The sequence below is a fragment of the Drosophila nasuta genome, chromosome X, assembly GCF_023558535.2.
Source record: "Drosophila nasuta strain 15112-1781.00 chromosome X, ASM2355853v1, whole genome shotgun sequence".
Classification (NCBI taxonomy): Eukaryota; Metazoa; Arthropoda; class Insecta; order Diptera; family Drosophilidae; genus Drosophila; species Drosophila nasuta.
The window spans coordinates 2,380,716-2,401,922 of record NC_083459.1 but is presented as its reverse complement, the minus strand read 5'-3'; the positions used below and the strand labels follow the sequence as shown (position 1 = coordinate 2,401,922).

At 34.5% G+C, this 21,207-nt stretch overlaps 1 protein-coding gene across 4 annotated transcripts; it reads right to left on the bottom strand.

Moving 5' to 3' along the window:
• Positions 1-6,934: 6,934 nt before the first annotated feature.
• Positions 6,935-20,812, bottom strand: LOC132796299 (dual specificity protein phosphatase 3). 4 transcript variants are annotated; one of them, XM_060807414.1, is made up of 7 exons: positions 20,558-20,812; positions 20,116-20,258; positions 11,644-11,700; positions 8,763-8,932; positions 8,572-8,700; positions 8,086-8,210; positions 6,935-8,008 (listed from the first exon to the last, which is right to left on the bottom strand). In XM_060807414.1, the coding sequence occupies exons 2-7, from the start codon at positions 20,131-20,133 to the stop codon at positions 7,803-7,805; spliced, it is 705 nt and encodes a 234-aa protein (XP_060663397.1). In that variant the 5' UTR covers positions 20,134-20,258; positions 20,558-20,812; the 3' UTR covers positions 6,935-7,802. The 4 variants fall into 4 exon arrangements, with proteins under 4 accessions (XP_060663397.1, XP_060663398.1, XP_060663400.1 ...); XM_060807415.1 differs by having other exon boundaries at positions 20,116-20,254; XM_060807417.1 differs by having other exon boundaries at positions 8,086-8,183; positions 20,558-20,810.
• Between the last annotated feature and the right edge of the window lie 395 nt (positions 20,813-21,207).

Genomic DNA, 21,207 nt, shown 5'->3' with positions numbered 1-21,207 from the left:
CAGTTGGGGGATCACACGGAGACGCTTCTCCGACTCCAACTCCAACTCCAACTCCGACTCCCTTCCACTCGCAACGGGGCTTGAATGTGTGTTTTTGAAAAATGAATTTTAGCAGCTTAAAACGATGAATTCAGCGCAACGCAACTCGGTTCGGGGAAACCTGGGAAAACAACGATGCCAACCCCTCAAAAAAACAAACAAAAAACGAAATACATACAAAACAAAAATAAACTGAAACTAGTTTGCGCTGCTGGACGCCTTTGCCATTTGACCAGATCTAACAAAAAAAAAGTACTGCACATACTCTATAAATACATCGAGTTGAATGATTTTTCATTTATTTTGCACGATTTTTAGTTTGACGAAAAACTTAACAGATTAACCTAACGATTTATTAGATTATCAATTAAATATCGGTTATTATTTATTTACGTAAATATAATGTCTAAAAATAATAATTTAATTTGTTATTCATTAATCTAAAAAAGAGAAAAAATTCCAGACTAAATAAATCTTGACTTAAGATTAACGAAATAATCTTAAGTCAAAATTTATTAAAAACAACAATCTCTAATAATATTTTTGGGTGGAAACACTCGTAAATTATTATTTTTATGCTACATTTTAAGATTAAAATTATCCTATATTTAAATTAAAATCTTGTTTGAAGAAAGTTTATTTTAGATTTTTTTATTTAATTTTGACATACCAATAATCTTGACTCGAGACTTTATTCATGATTTTAGTACGTTTTTTCTGTCTGTGTATAATGTCTAAAAATAATAATTTAATTTGTTAATCATAAATCTATTATTTGTATAATATTTGTAACATTTGTTTGTCAACTTAACATAAACCTAAACCTAACATATCTACATACATATATCGTATTATGTGAAGCGAATGTTTATACTATTTCAATATTAAAAACCCATTAAAATTCTACACTTATTAAGGAAAAGTCTTAATAAAATCACGTGTTTGCAAATACCAAAAAATTATAAATAAGAATGAATCTAATAGACTTTTAAACACAACCTAAAAACAACTTGAATATAAAACCAGTTCAAGGATTTATGATTTTTATTACTTAAAATTATGTAAAATAATGAAACAAATAAATAGTGCTAAATATGAAAACAATTTTATCGGAATATTAGCTAATAACTTAGGACACCAAATTTGAGAATGTATTGAGACACAGTATTGTAAACAGACATCGTAATCATTTGGTAATCAATTCGAGTAAGAAAGTGGCCACTAAGTTTATGATATACTGTTTGGGAATTTAACTAGGCTTGTGGATATGATCAAGCAGAGTTTCACACAAATTTCCCAGCTGTCAGAGTTAATTACTGATAATCATTGAGTAAGCAATTTGCTTCTGTTCTAATAATCAAATAAAACTGCAACAAATGTCACAAGCTTTTACAGATATTCGCTGATACAATTAGCAACGAAATGTTTCTTCATTATTGTTTAGGTTTAGCTTTAGGTACCTTCTGTATTTTTATTAATTTCATATACAAAAACATAAAATAATATGCATACAACAAGTTAAGTTAAGTTTATTGCTAGCTAAGTCATCCAAGCATTTACTAGAAAGATCAAATTTTTGTGTTAATAATGTAAACAATCCTCGTTTTAGAGTTACGCATAATTTGGATCCTTTGGCTGTCTTCTGTGTAGTGTATACAGAATGCGGCTAGTTCACATAGCCTCGCTTTCGCTCGCTTTAGTTGTTGTTATTGTTTTGTTGTTTTGCTGTTTAACGACGACTTACGACAGCTACCTGTTCAGTTGTTCAGTTGTTCGGTTGTTTTCGGTTGTTGAGTTGCTCGATTGTTCCGTGTGTGTTAGGAGCTGGCTTAAGTGCCCGCTGTTTCAGGGCAAAATGCCGCCGGAGACATTAATTTTATTGTTTAGACTGCGCGCGCGAGATCGAAATCTTGAATCTTGAGTGTGTTCTTGTGGCGTAGTTATTGATAGTTTTAAATTAGGGTCAACTATGCGGTGGAGCGAACGCTCCTCGCCTCATTCCACATTTTGAACAGTGACTTTAACCAGCTCTCGGCATGCATTCTCAGGTAGCAATTTCTTTTAATTACAAGCTCGGCTTTTAGCCACAACACACACACACACAGAGTCTCTCTCTTTCTCTCTCTCTCTCTCTGTCTTTCTTTTCTTGCTCTCTTTATGTGCTGATAACCAGTCGATGCCGCTGCAGGTGTTGCCAGGCAGTTAGCAGGCGCAACTAATGTCTAGATAATGGCCCCACTGACCCCGACTCCGACTCCGACTCTGACTTCGAACCCGACCCCGACCCCGACCCCGACCCCGACACTGACACCGACTCCGACACCATGCCCAAACACTGAGCTCGACCCCGACACACACTGCGACTCCTGGCACCATCAACACTTTGCCCCTGCCACAGACACAGACACAGACTTAAACACACACACGTGCAACCTCAACAGCAATTGAATTTACAGTGGCAATTTGTAAGTATGGACTACAAATTTTTAAGCGTTTCCCTCAGCTGGTGGCGGAAACTGAGGAATACTCGTATTTACAGTACAGTGTGTGGAGCACTCGTTACGTCTACTTCACTGTCTTGATGGGTTATTAAAAATAATGTTCCCTAATGTGCTGTTATTCTTAATGCCGAAGCAATCAAAATTTTGTTGTAATTATCCTCGCTGCATGCGAGTGAGAAACACCTTGACAACCCCTTTTTTTCTCCCCCCTCCATATCAACAACAACCTCGTTTCGCTCCTCTACTCTGCATCTGCCAATTTTCAACTGACTGACGAACAGAAGCACAAATAAATTATTAATTTGTGTGTTCTCTTCAAGGTCAAAGTCACAAGGCATGGAAATAATATTAAAGTAGCCAAAGTTAATTATATACTAAATGCATTAATGAATTTAAATAGCAGAGGAAACGCTTTTAAGAATTATGTTGATTACATATTGAAAAAAACAATTGTTAAATAAGGGAAAGGTGGAGGTCATTTCTGAATGAATAATAAATATATTATTCTTTTCAATATTTAAAAAAATAAATAATTCCATGTCTACATACTTAGTGGGAAAAGTTGACTAAAGTTTTGAATTGATAACAGAAAATATAATTTAATTATTAAAAACACAACCTTTTTCATTATGCGACAAATTGGCAATGCTCTTTCTTATGTATCTAATGCAAATATTCACAAAAATCTTAGTATTTCAACCATAAAAGAAGAAAAAAAGAAATTTATTAAGAAATACATCTAATATGAAAATAATTTATCCTTAAATCTAATAGACAACAATTTAACAGTAAGAAGACTGAAAAGTTACCAAATACTCGATCTTCCCGATAGATAAATCCAACCAACTGAAAAGATGTAACTGCTATTTCTGTTAATTTAATATTAATTATTCAATTTACTTATTGTGTAAATAGATATATTGTAAATAAAAGAAGTGAAAAAAATGTCGTTTCAATATGAACAAAAAACCCCTACAGAAAATACAAATCATTCAACAAATATACATATACTTGGAAAATTTGTCAACTTTATTCCATTTAAAAAAAAATTACAATAATTATTAAAAATTATATAATATATTAGGAAATATTGGCAACATTTATAAATGAAATCATAGTAGTATAGTTGTAGCAACTAAATTATATAATGATAAAAATTGAGAAAATTTAAATTTAAATACCAGACATTATTATTGTTAACAAGAAAATATAACTAATTATTTATTGTTATAAATAAACTATAGAGGCAAAATTTTCAACAGGATATATTTTTCTGAAAACAAAATAAGAGATATTTTCTTTGAAAATAAACTTTTACACAGAGAGAAAAGAATTTACATTAAAAAGTAGATTGCAAGTCTTGATTTAAGATTTTTTCGATCTTGCAAAAAAAAAATCCTGTAATAAGATTTTTTGGTGAAAGAAATCTTAATTGATTTAATGTGCTAAATTTGCATTTTAAGATTAACAAGTAAGAAAGCTACAGTCGAGTGTGCTTAGCGTTGAATTACCCGTTACCTATTTTGAATAAATAAAGTTCGGTATCAATTTTAAAATAGACACTACAAAAATAATTAAAAATATATATAGCAAAAGCTATGTTTGGTATATTTATATAGTGCCACTTTCAAAATATATCATAGAGTGCAAAATATACCAGATATTCAGTCTAAGTATTTCTTAATTTTCTTCTGCAATTTTTGTTTGATCGCAACCAAACTTTCAGGATTCTTAAATACTATACAAAAATCTCTCTAGCTTCAATATTACGCTTGTTGATTGGTTTTTGTCGATTTCCTAGGGGGAAGTGGGCATGGCAAATTTGTTAACAAACTTGATCTGGCTGCAAATATAACAAATGTTGTCGAAAAATTATAGATCTATCTATTATACATATATGGCTAATTCTCTGACGGAATTTGTCCCGTGCGAGACTCTTTACAGTAAAAAATACACAAACTAAAACAATTTTAAAAATAAATGAAAGTTATTCTTAAAGCACTATATTTTAGAGCTGTTAAGAGATTGATTTGAGGAATTCGTTCATTTTTATACCCGCTACCCATAGGGTAGAAGGGTATTATAACTTTGTGCCGGCAGGAAATGTATGTAACAGGTAGAACGAGACATCTCCGACCCTATAAAGTATATATATTCTTGATCAGTGTCAACAGCCGACACGATCTAGCCATGTCCGTCTGTGTGTCTGTCCGTCTGTCCGTATGAAACACTGGATCTCAGAGACTATAAGAGATAGAGCTATAATTTTTTTCGACAGCATTTATTATGTTTGCACGCAGATCAAGTTCGTTTCAAATTTTTGCCACGCCCACTTACGCCCCGCAAATCAAAAAAATCAAATAACAAGCGTAATTTTAAAGCTAAAATTTTGGTATATACAATAATTTTTATGGTAGTTGTGATTCCTGAAAATTTGGTTGCGATCAGATAAAAATTGTCGAAGTTTTTAAAGAAATACTTTTGTATGGGCAAAAACGCCTACTTACTAGGGGTCTTAGTTGCTTTGGCTGACAATCTGGTATATTGTACCGTCTGTGGTATATTTTGAATGCAGTACTTTATCGATATATCAAACATACCATTTGGTATATTTTTAGTATTTTTAAGTATTTTCGGTATATGTTGAAAATAATACCGCAATATTTTGCTTTTATTAAAAATAGGTAGCGGGTATCTCACAGTCGACCACACTCGACTGTAACTTTCTTACTTGTTTTGGTTTGCGTACGAATTTGACCATTTTTGCAATTATCTTAAAGCAGAAATTCTAAAACCATTTTTAGCTCTAGTTAAAGTACTACATTAGAGCTAAGAGAATAACCTTTTCTTATTTTTTAAATTGTTTCTGTTTATGTTATATTTACTATAAATAGTCTCGCACTGGACAAATACGTTAGAGAATTACCCATATACATACTTTATGGGGTCAGAGATGCCTCCCTCTATCTGTTATATATGTATGTACATTTCCTGCATACACGAAGTTATAATACCGAACCGACAAATCACTCTTCAAAATTCTATAAAATATACAAATTATTAAAAAAAAATATATACATACATATGTACTATATACTAAGAAACGTTATATACAATAATTTAAAAAAACAGATAATAGGAAATACATATGATCAACATTTCTTTTGATAATATGGAAATGATCCACATAATTGCAGAAGCTGAATTATATAGTGAGGAAAATTGAGAACATATTAAGTAAAACAGACAAACAGAATTGTTATAAAGAAACTGTATAGCCAAGATTTTCAACAGAAAATAGTTTTTTGAAAATAAAACTTAAATAAATAACACAATTATTTTTTTTGAAAAAAAAACGAATGTGAAGAATATAACGGGTAAATTTTGTTTTACGTTTCTGTACAAATAACAGAAAATATTCTTTTCAAAAAAAGTAGTGTAAAAAACAGAAATATGTTTATATAGAATTTTTAATCCGAACCTACAACAGGAAATAACAGAAAATAAGCTTTACTAAAGCTTGACAATAATACATTTTAAGTTCAGTCAAAAAGAATAGAACCATTTTGAGAAACTTCCTGAATAATATTAGTTTTGCACTACATTAGCGATAATGGGAGCTATATCCCATATTAATTAATTACTATGTCTCATGATTCATTCATTTGCCAAGAAGATGAAAAGCAATTCTCTATTTCCTGACTGAAATTGATTATTATGTCTGCATAAGGCAAACGAAACAAACTTAATCTTTAAGCTGCGGGTGCCAAACCATAATATAAAAAAGATCACAATAAATTTTCAATGTTTTATAGTTTTGTTTTTATTAATCACTTTTTAGAGACAATTTTTGGTTTTTAGTTTAGTTTTTTTTTTTTTTTTGTTTTCTTGGTTTTTTGCTCATACATGTTCTAGAAAATATGAATTTGGTGTTTTGTTTTATTTATTTATTTTTTGTTTTTTTTTCTTTAATTTTATGTTTTGTTTGTTTGCCGATTGCATCTTATTGATGTTGTCGCTGCTTGTTTGTTTGTTGTTGATCTCTTTGTTTGTTGTGAAGTTAGCTTTGCTATTTCATTGTACAATAGTTGAATATACATGTAGTTGTATATATATGCATGTATATATAAGTACATATAATATATATATATAGGGGGTGTATATAACGCAGCTTGTATATACTTATCATCAATACACAGTTTTCTTCATATATATATATATGTATATATACTTTAATGTTTCTTTTTTTTTAAATATATATTAGTTTATACATCTATGTAGATATAAGGTCAATATATAGTACATATATACCAATATATATGATATATAGTATATGTATATTAGATTTTCTCTTGTGTTCTATACATTGTTTCATTGTGTGTTGTTCTTGTTGGTTTTGGTTTTTGGTTTTGTTCTTCAGCTCATCTTAAACGCCTAAGTACATATACATATACATATGCATATGTATGTAGTATATAGTAAGATCTTAACTATATATGTAGATGTAAGCTTGGGTAGAAGAGATGAACCACAATTCGAAAGAGTTTTTTGGTTTTTGTTTTTTCGTTTTTTGCATACAAAAAAGTCATTTCATAGGAATACATATATAAAGACGTATGCATATATATGTATATGTATGTATGTATGTGTGTATACATTAATCATATGGTAAAATGTCAGCTCGATTACGTTCTCATCTTAATTTTGTTTTTGTTTTTGTTGTAGTTATTGTTGTTGTTGGTGTAACGCCTAGGTCGCTATGTATCGCTGTGGAGTTTCTCTAGTGTAACTTGATTCCCACTAAATGGAAGTATGGCCGATTCTATATATAACTATACATATATATCTAGTTGCCATGATTATACAGTTGATCAGTTGAACAGTTTTGTTTTGTATTTTGAAATGTTTTCTTTATTATTTTCGGTTCTTTTTCAGAAGACCAAGTTACCTTTAAGTCGTTAGCTTTTTCATTATAAATAGTTTAGAACAACGCTTTTTTGTGGTCTATATATGTGTGTGTGTGTGTGTGTTTGTGTGTGTGTGTGGGATATATATTTATTTGTGTATGTGTGTGTGTCAACGTTTAATATCAAGACAAATCACGTATTCGTCGTATACGTTATATTTGTGTTTCTCTCTCGCTCTTATTCAGTACTATAGTGTGTGTGTATCTTTGGTTGTGTGTGTGTGGGTAGGGGGGGGGGAAGTTTGTTAGTTTGTTTTTGAGTGGGAAAGGGGTAGGGGCAGGGGAGAGGGGGTGGCTTAATAGGGATAAAGATTCTTGCGCTTCAGCTCCATATCGAGATCGGCGAGCTGCTGAAGGAAGCCATCGTTTGGTCGAATTTCACGGCGCATCCGAACCGTGCGTATCGCATCTACGGCGGACATTTTACGGCAAATCATCAGATACGCCAGGACGCAGGTGGCCGATCGCGACATGCCCACCAGGCAATGTACCAGCACTTTGCCTAAGAGAGAGACAGAGAGAGAGAGAGAGAGAAAGTTCATTAATGTGAAAAGACACTAGAGTAGTTCAGCTACTCACCGCCGCTGCTGATGGCGCTGTCGATGAACTTGGATGCCACATAGAAGTAACGGGAAATGTCTGTCGTGGGCGCATCGATCATGGGGAATCCCATATATCTAAAAAAGCAATCCTTATGTTGGCGTCTGTACACACAAACAATACAACAACCACCACCACAGCAACAACAACAGCAAATGACCCACACAGTGTGAAAGATAATGCATTGAATGTTTGTGTTTTTGTGAATGAGACATTATATACAAGGTGTGTGCAGATTTTGAAGAGAACGAAACGAAAAAAAAGAAGAGGTGGAAAAATGTCATCAAAATTTTGTTAGCGATCGCCATCGAATCAAAAGTGCCAAAGAAAGAAATAATAATAATAATAATCAACATAAATATGTGAGTTTAAGAAACTAAAGTTGAATCAATAATTAATGTGCGCCAAATGATGCCCCGCATTGATTATGATCATAAATTCAATTTCTTCTTCTTCTTCACGCACCTAACGCTGGGCATATCCCGATAGTAACTGTGTCCAGTGTCCACTTGACCATAGCGACAACCTTCCGCCGCATTCAACACGTGCGTAATGCCCATCAGCCTCAAGTATGTTTTGTTTTTAGCCGCCGCACTTCAAAGAGAGAGAGAGAGAGAGAGTTAACTCTGAGTAAGAGAGAGAGAAGGAGAACTTACGCATCGCCTATGTAAATGCCCGGATAGACTTCATCACAGTCAACATCGTGTATGGCGCACTCGGCGCGTCTCAGACCCGGCAAACTGCGGCAAGGAGCCATCGAATAGTGCAGCACACGTTGCAGCTGGCGTCCTGTGGTCTGTTCTGAGGTTTCCAGGCGGCTGGGCGACTGCAAAACGAAAAGTGTTTGTCACAATTAATACGAGTTCACACACAATATAATGTTTATAAACAAGCCACAAAATGTACAAATCTTTCTAAAATGCTCCATGCTCATAGCATATTTCCTTCCTAAAAGAAAGTCAAACTTTTTTACTTTTTACTCAATTTCTCAAATATTCGAATAATTTTATAGAATTTAGAATTCCAGTTATTGAAATAATTGTAGCGAAGCTTTATGCTTTCTGATTTTGAATTAAAGTGAATCTTCATATTTTGTTCTAAATTTATTGTTCTTAAGGCTTTCAATTTATTGTCGAATACTTTTTCGAATCCAGGATTCAAGTTTTTTTTTAAATCATTGGAGAGTAACTTTAAGTTTTTTTTAATGTTATAAATGAATTATTCTTCACATTTTAAATTTATTGTCTAATATTTAAATACTTTTTCGAATTTAGAATTCAATTTTTTTTTTTTCATATCTGGAGTGAAACTTTATGTTTTTGGAATAGGTTTCTTAATATTTTTAAATTATTTGCCCAATCCTCGAATACTTTTCCAAATTGAGAACACAATATTTTTTAAATAATTGAAGTTAATCTTTATATTTTGTTGTATATTGTTTGAGAATGTTTCATTTAGTTTCGTTTACTTATAAAATAAAGTAAAGTTTTATGGAAATATTCTATAAATTGTATATATTGTAATTATTCCTCACGTTGTTTTCCTATCGCTAAGTTAATTTATTTACATTGTATTTTTCTTCCCTTTAAACAAGTTAAGTTGCCTTCATTTTTTTCTATACTAGACTCTTAAAGAACTGAAAACAAATTTTTAATTTTTTGAAAACAAGAGCTACCTCAAAAGCAAACCGTTTTTTTTTTCAAACATCTTTGAATGCTTCAAGTAAAAATATTACATTAAAATTTCAAATGTTTGTTAAATTTGAAATTACTTCTAAATTAAAGCGATTATCTTTACAAAATGTATATTGTCAACATAATTTGCATTCAATTTCCAAGCATTAGCAAAAAAAATGTTTTGAACACATTATCAGATTTCAAGTTAAGCAAGTGATAGTAAAACATATTTTTAAAGGTTTCCTTTACAACACAAAGTATATTTAATTGAGAAATAAAGATTCGATATATTCTTCTTTAATCATAAACCTGGCAAGCAATCTATAAATATATTTTGATTACTAAACAAAACTGCGTTTTCTCCATGCCATTTAATTGCAATCGTCTCTAAGAACAATCAGTGTTAATCCTGAAGCAAATTCAAGGCATCAGCAGAGGTTAGTAAGAACGCTTAATTCCACAAATCTCAACAAGAATTAAGAAAATTGCGCACTGACAATACATTTTAGTGGTGACCATGCAAAGCAACGTTTATGAGCTCATCACAATAATAATACACTTAAGACAACGACGACAAAGACAACAGAGGAAAATCCCAAAAGTAAAAAAAGAAATCAGCAAAAAAAAAAAAAAGAAAATATGAAAGAAGGATGCTCTGCTCTGCTCTGCTGCTGTGTTTGACAGCGAATATGGCATAATTTGTGACGCTTGTCACTTGAGCTGGCTTCTTGGAGCAGAGTCGAGAGTCGAGAGTCGAGAGTCTATCTCTGTAGGCGATTTGTAAATGATTTCGCGTTGCGGATATGTAAATGTTGTTGTATGTTTTGGCAGTTGGCAATTATTTATGGGCATCAAGTTTGTGCCTAGGCGACAATTGAGCTTCAGTTTCAGTTTCAGCTTGCCAAAAGCTCGGCCAGCCAAAATTTATGGGCAAAGGCGAAGGTCGCCCCAAAATACAGACAAAACGCAAACAGTGAAACAGGGGGAGAGGCAGAGGGGGTAAGGGGGGATGCCCCTCGAGCCACGTCCTTGTTGGGGTTTTGTCAATTTCAGGGACAGTAGCCAAAGTCAATGGGAAAGTGAAACTGTATTTTCTGTTTTGCTTTCTTTTCCCTTTTCGATTTTCATTTATTATTTTCGTTTTCGTTTTTTTTTTTTTTTTTTTTTTTTTTGTTTGTGTTTGTTTTCAGTTTAGTTTTGCTTATCGGTTGTCTGCTTTGTCATAACATATTCAAATAAAATCAGCGACAGCGAGGCGTCGCAAGGAGGAAGGAGAAGAGAGAGAGAGAGACGAAAGAACTGAAAAGAGACGAACGAAGCGAAGCGAAAACTTTTGCTTTTTGTCGCGGCATTCGACCCTGAGAAGCCAAAAAGAAATCGCAAACATCATCGCAGGCAAAAGTTCTTTCACTTTTCTGACTTCTGATTTTGATCTATTGTGACTGATCTGATGGGCATTATACACTATATGTATATACTGTCTATGTTTGTGTGTCGAAACACACGACAACTTATCGCTATATATACATTGTATATGCACATACATAAACATTTGCATATTTCTTGTCTCGAATTAAATTCGTGTTTGCCTGACGACGACGATTTATTGGCACATCTATGGAGATTGCCTTGACGGCATGAATTTGCTGTTTACATTTAAGCATTAATTTTAGCTGATTTTAGTGGAAGCCTTAGCTAATATGAACAATTCGATTTGCTTGGTTAATAAGCTGCATTTTACGAATCATTAAATATTATTTAATGCATTCGAATAACATGAGAAGGGGGCACATGCATTGCATCGATAGAACGATAACGATAACCATAACGATAACGATAACGATGACGATCTCTGACAAACCTGATAATAGTGCGGACTATATCTATCGCCAATGCTGCTGCTGTATCTGTCGACTAGCTGCAAAAAGTGATGAATAATAAAATCGTGAAACAAATGTAAAAATAGTTCACCATAATAATAATGATAAATAATGTGAATAATCATACAAATTAAATAGAGACACCGAACATTATACGCATTATAAAAAAGTTCACAATAGTAATAGAATTTTGAACATAAACTGTTTAATTGTGCAATATATAGTGAATAATTCAAAAATTTTTGATTTGAAAAAATTATACAAATCAAAATATGGTTTTATTATAGTATAAGATGTTTGAAAAACTTAAAAATAAATTGAAATTAATTCGAATAGACACACCGCACGAAGTACTAAACAAGTACGATGTGTTAGCTGTAGTCGAGTGTACTCGACTGTGAGATACCCGCTATCCGTTTTCAATAAAAGCAAAACGTTGTGATATTTTTCGTAAAATATACCAAATACAAAAAATATATACCGAAAAATATTGAAAAATACCGAAGACTATATTTGGTAAATTGATATATTTCATTCACACTTTCATAGAGTACAAAATATAACTGATTGTTAACCAAAAATACTAAAGACTATATTTGGTATAACGATATACTATCCCATTCGAAAATATTCTGTAGAGTACAAAATATACCATATTGCTAACCAAAGCAAACCATACAAAATTACTTTTTAAATAAATACTTCAATTTTTATAAGTAGTCATAAATATAATAGATATTATTGTATGTAAAAATATAAGAATTAAAAAAAATGTATTGAAATAATAATACGAGAATTATTTATGCATTGTAATATTTGCAATTTCTGATGCCTCATTTAAATGTAAATATCCTGAATATGCGACTCGAAATCATTTTGCAAAACGTATTTTGAAAAGTGCAAATCGAGTTAAAGAAATGAAAAATAAGAGCAAGAGAGTGCAACAACTAATTAAGCGTCATTCAAAGAGCTAATTGATGACACTCCGGGCTAAAATCCTGTGTAATCGTATCAAGTTGAAATCACTTGACTATAAATAGAAATCAGTGTCGTCGCGTTTGAATTAAAAAAAAACGTGAAGAGCATTGTGTCTGAGCAGTTCCCCTAGGCAACAGCGGGTCGCCAGCCCCAGCCCGAGGCGGCTAAGTAGAACTTTAGTAATTGCCTGTGATATATGTACGCATACATGAGTTTATACATAAAAATGTTAAATGTATATTTAGCGACAATTTCGATTATTTATTTCTATTTCTGCGTATACGTAATATAATATTTAAAATCTCTTTGAGGCCATTTTGCAGGTGGGTTGGCGACTAACACACACCCACACAGTGACGAGGTGGGAAGGGGAAAAGCGGTGGTGGGGGGTGTTGTCGGGTAACAAAGTTGCCTTCAGGTGCAAGCGAAAAGGCGTTGGCGTTGGCCATTTGATGTTGTTTGTTGTGTGTTGCCTCATGGCTGATGTTGTTGACGTTAGTGGTTTTTGGCCACTGTCGACGCCTTGACCTTGTTCCGCTACACACAGATCTACACTACACCAATACATATATGTACATATGTACATATATACGTACTTTTAGTTGTTTAGTGTGTGCATCTAAAAATACACAGTGGCACATGCATTAAATGCTGTGAAAAGCACGCTGCAAACCGAAAATCGCTCGCACATCGCCGCCCCAAACTTTCGACACATTCCTTTTGACGTTGGAAATTATTCGAGATCGCGGCAAAATAAATTGGAAAACTGTACGAACAACTGAAAACATGATGGCAAACCAGAAACTAGAAACCAGAAGAAAACAAAAGCTCAACCGATGAGTCAGTCAGTTGGGATGTTTTGCCTCTGATTTTGCCCGCATGCCAAAGCAATTAGCTCTGGAAGACAACAAAGAATCGTATATAATATGTGTGTGTGTGTGTGTGTGTTTTTGACTTGGATTAAATGCTAAATCAGTTGAACTTAATCATCGACATTACGCTCTATCTATTTCTGTGTATATCGCCACACATACACCACACAATTCATTGGCACGACATTTTCATTTGCCTCGAGGCAAGGTGTTTTTCTCTCCCTCACTCTTTCTCTGCCTTTTAATAGACATCCACAGTGCCAAGAACTGCGTCTGACGATCGCATTGTTGCATCCACTGTTTATTAGTCAGAGTCAGATACACTCATTGGCGCTTTCAGTGTGTCCAACTGACACCATTTTCATTTCGATTTCCATTTCCATTTCTATTCCCCCCCCTTCACACACAGAGAGAGAGACAATTTCAATTGAATTGAATTCAATTCCATTGCAGAGCTCAACACTTCCTGCAAATGAAAACGATACCAAAATCGAAACTGCAACTGAAACTGAAACACAAACTGCAAAAACTATGTCAACCCAGCTCAGCTCAGCTCAGCTGAGCTATAGGCCAGGTCAAGCATTGACCACTCAACAAACAGCCAGCCAGCCAGCTAGATAGATAAATTGAGCTTGTGTTTCAAACTGTTGCCCGTGCCCTTTGGAAGTCATCCAAACGAGCTGACAATGTGCCGCAGACGTGTCACGTTTGTGCAACCTGCCACACACACACACACACACACACACAGACACATACCCTGAGTACTTGCCCCCCAACAGACACTAACTAACGACCTCCGTCTATCTGGTTTTGTGTGATAAATACGTGAACTAAATCATTCACATTCTTTGTTAACTAGCTCATTCAAATTACAATTAAATTATTAGTAATTAAGAGAAAGAAAATCAACCACAAGTTGTTCAACTTATTTATCAGATTATTAAAATAAATTTAATTTGTATTTAGCCAAGCACATATTTTAAGCAAAGTAGTTCATCAGATTAACGTGGATTAATTCCAAACGAGCTGCGAGAATTCCACATAACTCAAAACATATTTTCTAAGACTGAACTACTTTTGTTATAACATAACACTTAGGTTGAATTATTTATAATTGCAGCTTTGCAAACTACTTAACTAGTTACTACTTGATATTGTGTGATCAGAATTTCGAAGCTTTGCTATTGATAATTCATATGTGAGCTGCTTACACTGAGTGCAATATAAGCGAAACAGTGCGGTATAATTTATAAAATGTGAGGAATGAATATACCGAAAAAATACTAAACTATATCATAGCATATATTTGGTATATTCACATACTACTATATTACAATTGCAGCTTTGCAAACAAAGTTCACTATTTAGGGAATTAATATACCGAAAAAATACTAAACCCCTAATGACTATATCTGGTATATCGATATACTCGAATTAGCTCTGCCATACAACATTCATATGTGAGATTCTGCATCAGAGAGCATTATAAGCAAAACAGTGCAGTAAAATTCCTCCATTTTTGGGAATTAGTATACCTAAAATATACTAAAATATACCAAAGACCATATTTGGTATATCGATGTACACGAATTAGCTTTGCTATAGATAATTCATATGTGAAACAGTGTGGTATATTAATATACCAAAAAAATACTAAACTATAAACAACTGGAAAAATATGCACTATAAGCAAAGCAGTGCGGGATAATTCTTAAACTTTTGAAATGAATATACCAAAGAAATACTAAACTATACCAAAGAATATATTTGGTATATTAATATACTATTAAATTACAATTACTTATAATTACAGCTTTGCAAATTACTTCACTAATTACTGATCAGTTGTCTGATCAGAATTTCGAATTAGCTTTTCTATTGATAATTCATTTGCGAGCTGCTGGAACAAAGTGCATTATAGCATTAGCAATCGATTTGAACTCATTAAACAAAAATACGCAATAGGCAGTCAAGTGAGCTGCCAAAGCGAAGCAAATATTTTGAGATACTCGTAGTAATGTGGAACCAATAAATTATGAAATCAGTTCGTTGCCACTCAAAAGCACTCACTTAATACATAAGTGAGAACACACACACTCACACACACACATGGAATGTGAATATGAATATTACGTATACGCTTTTATTGTTTATTGGCCTTGTATATTGAGAACAACAACAACATCATCAAGACAACAACGCCGAGATATTCACAGAAAAACGCAAATAGGAAAATACTGAAAAACGATTATCAAAAATGCTTAACAAGTGTGAAAAATTTGCGATGCATGCTGAAAATTATAGATACAACAAAATATCTGTGTACAATTGAAATATTTTGTGCTGTTGTCTATGGCAAAAGGCGATAAACAAAAGCGTTTTCCTATCGATAAAATCCGCCTAAGGATAGATACGTAAACGGGAGAAAGGTTAAACTGCAGGTTGCAGAATACCCTGTAAGAAAAAAAGATCATAGATTGCTGTCTAAGTCTGTCGACTGACTGATGAATTAGAATATATTACAACTCACATATTTGCTTTGACTCTAAGGCGAATCGGGCTAGCAAATTCCCTACAATTCAAGACTTCCTACACATGAAGAAAACTCTCCTGACTCTATCGCAATGGAGTTCTTTACCCCACTTATGTTTATGATGCATACCCTGTAGAAATAATAAAAAAAAAAGGAAGACAACCAAAATGCATTGACATGCAAGCTGCCTGCAGACAATTGTATTGATTTAACAGTCTGCCAGAAACACAAAAACGAAACAAAATAAAAAAGCAACAAGAAACAGGAAAAGTAAATAAAGTAGACAAAACAAAAATTATTAAAGAATTTTGACTGTGACAGAGATTGTTAATGCGCTTCGGCATCACGTGCTGAAACGAATCCACCACAAAATAAATGTATATACATATATTTTTTATTCGTATTTGTATTCGTATTCGTATTTGTATTTGTATTGAATGACTGACTCAAAAGGAAAAGCCAAACAGCAATAAATAAAATGAGACTAAATGAAAATTGCGCAAATTAAATGCGCAGTAGTTTTTAATTTGCCATTTAAGGTGTGCACTTTGGCAGTGACTGTAACAACAACAACAACAACAACTACAAAACACATCATCACAGACAAGTCTCATTTAGTTTGTGTTAACAATATACAATATATATGCAGTCAATGCAAATGATCATTCAAGGTTGGCTATAGGGCGCCCGAAATGGGGCGCGCTTCAAACGGACAATGTTTCAAACAAACACGAGCGAGTATTCAAATCGCTAGCGATGAGCACGTGATGCGATCGTTAACGAAAAGCTCCAAAGTCGTGACTAACTCTATAAATATTGGTTAGACGCGTCGTAGTCACGACTGACGCTCTACCCTGTAATTGAAACTGAGGAGTATGCTATTTAAATTGCATGATTTTTAAATGATGAACGTATTTTTGAACACATCAAAAGGGAATTTTCTTGAAAGTGTCGGCGGGTGGAAGAGAAATATGAAATAGAAACATACACAAATATGATAACTGTGGATCAGCTATAGTCTTAAATATTCTTTGAAATTGCCACAAATAGTAATACTCATCGAGTAAAAACAAACTTGAGATACCCAAAATATTTTTAATAAAAGCAAATCAGTGTAGTATTACTTTTAAAATATACGGAATCAATATACAAAAAACAATACTAAAATATGTCAAAGACTATACTTGGTATAAGGATATATTATTACATTTCAAATATACCATACCGGAAAAATACTAAAATATACAAAAAAATTATATTTGCTATATGGATATTCTATTACATTTCAAATATACCATAGAGTATTATTAAAAATGATATTTGGAATATGGATATACTATTACATTTCAAATATACCATAGAGTTATCATACCAAAAAGTACTAAAATATACAAAAAAATTGTATTTGGTATATGGATTACTATTACATATCAAATATACCAATAAATAAAGAGTATTAATATACCAAATATATTAAGATATACCAAAGACTATATATAGTATACGGCTATACTAAGTATAAGTATTTCAAATGTACCGTAGAGTACAAAATATAACAGATTCCCTATAGATAGCAGTATGAGACAAATCGAAAATTATTTTCTGATCGACTGCTATATATCCTGTAAATATTTAATATTGAATACAATAAACTATTTATGTTTAGCAGAAATAAGCCATAAACAAGATGATATCTCGAATAAATTCTATCTTCTTATGTACATATATATATTTTTGAATAGTTGAATAGCATTTAAATTGATATTAGAATAAATTAAGTTAATCATAGCCAATGAGCATGCTCGATAGGCAGCACTTCAGTCCCAAGTAATACATTACATTTTTGGTGATAATTGTTATTTGAGTTGTTAAACAATGGAGCTGCAACAACAATAGCTACAGCAAATTCTCTTTTAAGTGGCCGCTCAGGTAGTTTGTCGTTTTGTTGTTGTTGCTTTTGCTGCCTTTCGCTTTTGCTCAATGAGGCGCAACAGCTGCCAATCGACGACGACAACGACGACGACGACGACGAGTGTTTGTTGTCTATAGACACACACGCCCACACGCCTTTACGCCCACTCACACATTGAGAGGGAATGTTCGCATAATTGTTAAGTGTGCTCGTCGTTCTATATATAGGCCATATATAGGCAATATATGGGCCATATATAGGCCAGACCATATATCGGAGATGTACAACGCTCTATCGATCGTTCAATTAGCGCCAACAATAACAACAACAACAGCAACTACTATAAATGACAGCCAGCACTGACATTGACATTTTAGCTAAGCTATTGGGCTTTGTGTTTCATTATTTTCGCTGTATGTGTGTGTGTGTGTTGGTTTTTCTCTGCCTTCTTTTTTTTTTTTGTTTTACAATTTTGTAATGCACATTACACGGAAGCTAGCGAGCTTGGCTGCCTGTCCAATTAAATGCACGCCCCTGGGGGCGCTTGGTTCACTTCAGTGGTTACGCCACTCCCACTTCCCCTTCCCCTCCCCTTGCGCCTACTCTACAACACTCCACTCTGCACACCTTGCCACCAAAAGTGGCAGAGCTCACACCCCACCGAAAAAAAAAATTAAATAAAATAAACAAAATTTGAAAGCAATCGCTGTGACATTGACTCAGCAATTTAATTAATTTTGCATTCAACTGAGTTGCTCCCTCTCCCTCTCCCACATCCCCAAAACTCAAGTTCAATAGATGCGAGATTAGCCTTGAGGCGAAAATGGGAAAATGGGGTGTGCAAGCCCTTTTCCGCGAAATAAAACTACAAAAAAAAAAACAAATTGCGTTTATAATTAAGTTAATTGGCCCACGCGACGTATGAGTAATCTGCTTAAGTTTAGCCCCAAAAGCCTATTACATTTATCCATTTTAGGGTCAGGCGACAACTGCAATACTTGTAATGCAGTCCTCCATCCATCCATCCCCATGGCACCCTTGCTTTGGCCAAATTGAGCTGTAATTGTGGCACAGCCCACGTTGGGCGCCAAGCAAATTCAATGCGCAAAAGTGGGACACACGAACAAAATTGGAGTATTATTACATTAGCCAGCGTTGTGAAGTACTCGGCTATATTTAGGTAACCGCAGAATAATGAAAGGCAGATGTTATGCTTTTGCCTTTTCGATTACCGCATAATCATATCAACTCACTCCCTCCGCTTCAGGCCTGCACATAATGATGTTGTCTTCGGTCTTATGGAAGCGAAACTTTTGCTGATTACAGCAAAAGGTAGCACATCCCCACCGTACGTTGGGCGCCAAAATGCTAAGGATGCCGTTAAATGCAGAGCTATCGCATAATAATGACGAGTTATTAATAGCAACGAAATAAACTCGAAGCTTTTGGAAGCTTCAAATTTGGGTTTTTTCCTTTTTTTTTTTTGGGCGGCAATGCAATGAAATTGTTTTGCATTAACTGTGCACAACAACAGAACAGACAAATGTCGTATTGTTGTTCTTGGATACGACCTATATGGGCACGTGTGTGTGAGTGTCTAAGTACGTATGTGTGTGTGTGTGTGTGTGTGCCAGCCAACATTGTGCAAAAGGCACTTGAACTTTGCTTTGGCCACAGAGAGCATTTGCATTTACGAGCAAAGGCCTTGTGTGGATGCATGGATGGTGGGTGACGGTGACGGTGACGGAGAAGGGGGAGAGACGGGGGATAACGGAGATGTATTAGGGGTAGTGCAGGGTTGCAGGTTGAGTGGTTTGGCTTGGGTGTGTGCCAAGGCTTCTCAGCTGCAGCTCGAAAATGGCACACACACACAGACACAAATACAGGTAAAGTGGCATTGCAACCAAACCAAACCAAACCAAAAAAAAAAAAACACACTCACACACACACACACACGGAGCCTCAAATTAGGTCAGTCTCAAGCGCGCACATGCATTCAAGGTCACGTTAGCTGGCGCTATCACCAGCCTTAGCCACAGCCACCGTCACAGCAGCTGCATCTTATCATCAGCTGTGGCCCAAAACCAAAAGTACGACAAAAAAAAAAGTGTGACCAGCGCAAGGCGAGTCCTTGAAGCAATCAGTTGTTGACACTCACCGCATATCTCCATGACATCTTTGTAAATTTGTGTGCTTTGCTTCCTTCTTCTTAAACTTCCTCAGCTGCTCCTTCTACTTCTGCTTCTTCTTCTGCCGCTGCTCCTGGCGTTCGTTGCTCCCGTAACGCGTTGCTGTGGCTACCTTTGTGTTTGTTTTGTGTTCAGGGTGTTGAGTAAATATAAATAATAGATGAATTACAGCGACAAGAACAAACGACAACAAAAACAAGAACAACAACAACAACAGCGCAGCAACAGTAACAGTAACAGCAATAGCAACAAATGCAACAGCAGCGTTGCACTTGCTTTGCTTTGCTTCCTTTTTTTTTTGTTTGTTTTGTGAGGATGACGACAAATCTATTCAAGCTTTTTTTGCACACACTTTGAAAACAACGAAAAAAAAAAGGTTTGATAGCTGAGCCTTCGCCTTCCCACACGCACCTTTTGCAATAAACCACGATTCGTTTGATACGCTTTGCGCTGCCTTTTTATTTTCTCTTTGAATAATAAAAACTACTTTTATTATGATTTTGATTTCGATTTTGATTTCTATTTATTTATTTATCTATTTTTTTTTTTGTGTGGTATTTCGTTTGTTGTTGGTTGGTTAGAAAATCTTTATTTTCTTTTTGATTTTGCAGCGTGCCAGGTCTCTCGGTTTTGCGTTCTGGCGACGTACTTTTTGCGACTGATTTGCAAAGCGGCTTTTGCTTTGGGGTTGGTTTTTGTAGGCGTCCGAAAGCTCTGCAATCGGTTCGGGCCACCTCCGGTGCGTCGGTGACGTACGCCGAAAAGCTTTTCCCGCTCAGCTTTGATTTCGCTTTACTGTTTGCCGTTGCCGTTTGCCTTTTGCTGCCATCGCCGTCGCCGTCGCTGTCGCTAGCGCTGCACGTGGTGACGCGCTTTACGGCTCCCTAGACTAACACACCCACTCACCTACACAGACACAGACACACACAGACACATAGAGACAGACAGCGACAAACACATGCAGGGAACCTCGTGCATTTACGCATATGTAAATATTTTTGTGCGCGTTTATTTATTTACTCACGACCAAAACGAAGAGAGCGAAACTGGCAAGGGAGAGC